The following is a 4253-nucleotide window of genomic DNA, read 5'->3' as shown; positions in this document are numbered from 1 at the left end:
AGTAGCTGCGCTGCCGCGTCTAATCCCTGGCGGACAGCTTCAGAAAAGGATTTGGTAGTTGATCGGCCGCCAAGGATGTGCTGGTTAGGCTGCAGGCGACAAACAGATCCGGGCCATGCGTTCCCAAATCCGACGCCTACAGAGCACAAAAGCCTCACACGCCTCCCCAATTGCTCGCGCATGAGAGGGATGGCAGCAAATCGGCTTTCCAGCTTTGGTTGCGCACACCCGGGCAGCGGAGGCAACAGATGGAGTTCTAGAGAATGTAGACGGAACCTATTGGTACGCTGCGTATACAGCCAAGCGATTGACAATTTATTTAACCCCCATGGATGAGTGGCTCTTGGTTGGATGACGATGTCCGTTTTTCAACCGACAGTGACATGCAGAGAACGAGCCCATAGAAGAGCCCTTGGCATTGTGTGTTGCACGCATCAGGTAGCTATATAAATCCCGGTGCTGGCTGCAATCCGGGTTGTTAGATTCACTACAGAAGCTGGTTTCTTCTAATCGCATTTTAACACGTTTTTCTTCACGCCTCGCTCACGATCCACCCCGCCTCCCACGCCCACTCGTTTGTCGTCAAATATCACTCGCACCACGATATAAAATGTTCGCAAAGACTGTCACATCGTTTATGATTCTTGCTGCTGCTGCCTCGGCGCACATGCAAATCAACTACCCTTGCCCCCGTTTCTCGCCTCACTGCGCAACCACTCCGGAACTTCCTCCTGGCGAGTCTCTCAACTACAATTTGGCCAGCCCAATCGGCTCTGGCGGTGATATTCTCGCTCCTCTGTGCCACTCGCAGACCGCCTGGCCTCAGGTCAACGAGAAGTGGACTGCCGGTCAGTCCATCACCGTCAAGTTCGCTCAAGGAGGTGCTGCTCACGGCGGTGGCCACTGCGAGTTCTCGCTGTCGTACGATGGCGGCAAGACCTTTGTCGTCGTCCACCAGGAACTGAAGTACTGCTTTGTTGGCAGTGCTTCGTCTAGCAACACCGCAAACACTCTTAGCTACACCTTCAACCTGCCTTCGGATCTGCCTAGCACCGATCACGCTGTGTTTGCCTGGTCGTGGGTTAATGCTGTCGGTAACCGCGAGTTCTACATGGATTGTGCTGATGTCTCAATCTCAGGATCCTCAAAGTCGTTCACAGGCAAGGAGATGACGATTGCCAACTATGGCTCCAACTACCCTACCATTGGCGAGTTCAATGGCAACTACGACACTGGCCTCGATGTCTACAGCAAGGCTAAGCAGATCACCGTCACTGGAAATGGCTCGTCATCTAGTTCGTCTAGTTCGTCTGGTTCGTCGTCCTCTGCCGCTCCAGCTTCTACCTCTGCTGCCCCAATCACTACTGTCGCCCCCTGTCTCTACCTCATCTGCTCTTGCTCCCACAGCTGTCCCCACTAGCACATCGACTCGTATCCACAGCCATACTCGTACCCGTGCCGGCCATACCCCTGCTGTACCTGCCCCTACTTCGGCTGCCCCTCCCTCTGGCGGATCCTACAGCGGTAACGAGTACAAGTGCAGCCCGGACAGCAAGGGTTTCTTGCAATGCGTCAATGGTGCCTGGTCTAGCACCATCTACTGCCCATCGCGCACTGTTTGCAATCAGGACGGTACCTCCATCTACTGCGGCTGGGCCCAGTAGAGTGGCATTGCTACCTCAGTTACCTGGTGTACCTTTAAGTCTCTGATATCTCTTGTTGTGATGCCTTTCATCCACCTTTTTCGAATATAGACTTTATGACATGAATAAAGTAAATAGTCGATTTGCTTGATCGAATTCTATTATATCCCTCCCAAATGCAGACTGGAAATGAGAGAGTACTCTAGAGATATGGCATGTATGTGGTGTTCAGCAATCATATACGGTGCGTCAAGCGCAGTATCTCCAATACAGATATCTCCGCATTATATTACTTATAGCAAATAGCTCACCACCCATCAAATAGTTGGACCTACTAGCTAACCCCAACCTATCGCATCTATTTGAAACAAAAAGTTGCTCTCCGACTATGATCTCTACTTGTTGAGTGTTTTCCCAGCCTGCTTGTTATTGGATCTAGTGTGGACAATCAATTACAAGCAGAGATTGACAAGGATACATATGGCGTTGTGGATTGTGCCGTCATCTCTGCAGATTGCCATGGTGAATACCGAATCACTGTTACTAGAAATCATGAAGCTGCAATCACAACCACTGTGGATGGGAAAGCTGCACCTTGATTTTTTAGTTGCCATACACGATTCATTGTGATACACAGCTCATGTTTGGCATCCTGCTCCTCACTAATAGCCATGATAGCAAAACCCACCTAGCTTCGCTTGCTTCGCAGCCGTTGATGTGCGAAACCCTTTGAGAAATTGCACACTAGTTGACCAGCAAAGCACCGTCCTCTTTAAATTGGATGTTTTTATGCTGGGGCTAGTGCATCAGTAATCGGTTTGTGAATCGTTGTCGGCTCTTCCATTGCTTGAGGCCTGAATGTGGATAAGCGGTCGGTGGTCGAGCTGTTCCTTCAAACACAAATGAAGCTAAAGTTGAGCATCCGCTAATTTTTTGCCCCACCACAACCCCGTTTTCTGCTTTGGGTCTGGGATACATAGATGGAACAATGGGGATGCATCTGGTTCGCATTCACACTATGCTTTGGCCCACAGTCTTTCTAAAATTGGATGTCAGATCGACAGCGAGCTCCAATTATTGGCAAGTGCCCGAGGTTGGCGCGGGAGATCACGTATTGTCTCTATTGTGGACGAGTGTGAACCGGGATGCGCGAGTGAGAGAATTGTCCAGCTAGTCTATTGATGCTAGCAAGACCGCCAGATCAGGTATTTAAACCAGACGCCTGCCACCTGGGAATGCAGAATCCCTATTGAAGCTGGCTTCCTCTATTATCGTTTTTTCCATCCCCTCATCACCCCTCTTCCATCCTCCTTCTTCACGTCTCCGCATACACACGACATACCACAATGCTCGCAAAGACCTGTCGCATCGTTTATGATTCTTGCTGCTGCTGCCTCGGCGCACATGCAAATCAACTACCCTTGCCCCCGTTTCTCGCCTCACTGCGCAACCACTCCGGAACTTCCTCCTGGCGAGTCTCTCAACTACAATCTGGCCAGCCCAATCGGCTCTGGCGGTGATATTCTCGCTCCCTCTGTGCCACTCGCAGACCGCCTGGCCTCAGGTCAACGAGAAGTGGACTGCCGGTCAGTCCATCACCGTCAAGTTCGCTCAAGGAGGTGCTGCTCACGGCGGTGGCCACTGCGAGTTCTCGCTGTCGTACGATGGCGGCAAGACCTTTGTCGTCATCCACCAGGAACTGAAGTACTGCTTTGTTGGCAGTGCTTCATCCAGCAACACCGCAAACACTCTTAGCTACACCTTCAACCTGCCTTCGGATCTGCCTAGCACCGATCACGCTGTGTTTGCCTGGTCGTGGGTTAATGCTGTTGGCAACCGCGAGTTCTACATGGATTGTGCTGATGTCTCAATCTCAGGATCCTCAAAGTCGTTCACAGGCAAGGAGATGACGATTGCCAACTATGGCTCCAACTACCCTACCCATTGGCGAGTTTAATGGCAACTACGACACTGGCCTCGATATCTACAGCAAGGCTAAGCAGATCACCGTCACTGGAAATGGCTCGTCGTCAGGCTCGTCAGGTGCTTCGAGCCTCGCCAGCATCGTATACTGCTTCGACTGCTTCGACTGCTTCGACTGCTTCTACGTCAGCTGCTCCTGTTGCCCATGCTGCGACATCGTATGGGACCACATCAGATGCCTCTGTTGTCCCTACCGTCGTCCTGCTCCTGCCACATCAGCTATTGTTTATCCCACCACTAATGCTGTCACCTCGGTTGCTGCTCCTGCCCCTACTTCGGATACTCCTTCGACTCCTACCTCGGATGCTGCAGTCACCTCGGATGCTGCTACCACCCTATCGGACGTTGCCGCCAGGCCTAATATCTGGTACTGTGGCGATCATTCACCTACCCCTTTTCTTTTACGACACGGACTTCGGTGCGACAGACATGACACAATGTTGAACTAATTTTGATGAATATCTTTGCGGAATATATATGCTGCGTTCACGTCAACCACCGGCTGCGCTGTGGCAATTGATATGAATAAGCCGCTAATTCTTTACGGTTCACTTTGCATTGATTTGCTTTCACCTATTGATTAGCTTTTCGGTCTATTGCGGACCACGAGCCCGATTGAATCCTGCA

At 51.2% G+C, this 4253-nt stretch overlaps 1 protein-coding gene across 1 annotated transcript; it reads left to right on the top strand.

Moving 5' to 3' along the window:
• Window positions 1–610: 610 nt before the first annotated feature.
• On the top strand, window positions 611–4245 carry DL89DRAFT_327209 (uncharacterized protein; the record flags this gene model as incomplete). Its single annotated transcript, XM_040891544.1, has 4 exons — window positions 611–1366; window positions 3208–3594; window positions 3638–3751; window positions 4237–4245. 4 exons carry the CDS (start codon window positions 611–613, stop codon window positions 4243–4245), a joined length of 1266 nt encoding a protein of 421 aa, XP_040739111.1.
• Window positions 4246–4253: the final 8 nt, after the last annotated feature.

This window comes from Linderina pennispora, assembly GCF_002104995.1.
Source record: "Linderina pennispora strain ATCC 12442 chromosome Unknown DL89scaffold_140, whole genome shotgun sequence".
Taxonomy (NCBI): Eukaryota; Fungi; Kickxellomycota; class Kickxellomycetes; order Kickxellales; family Kickxellaceae; genus Linderina; species Linderina pennispora.
The sequence above is the reverse complement of the archived record's forward strand: the minus strand, read 5'-3'. Positions and strand labels throughout refer to the sequence as shown.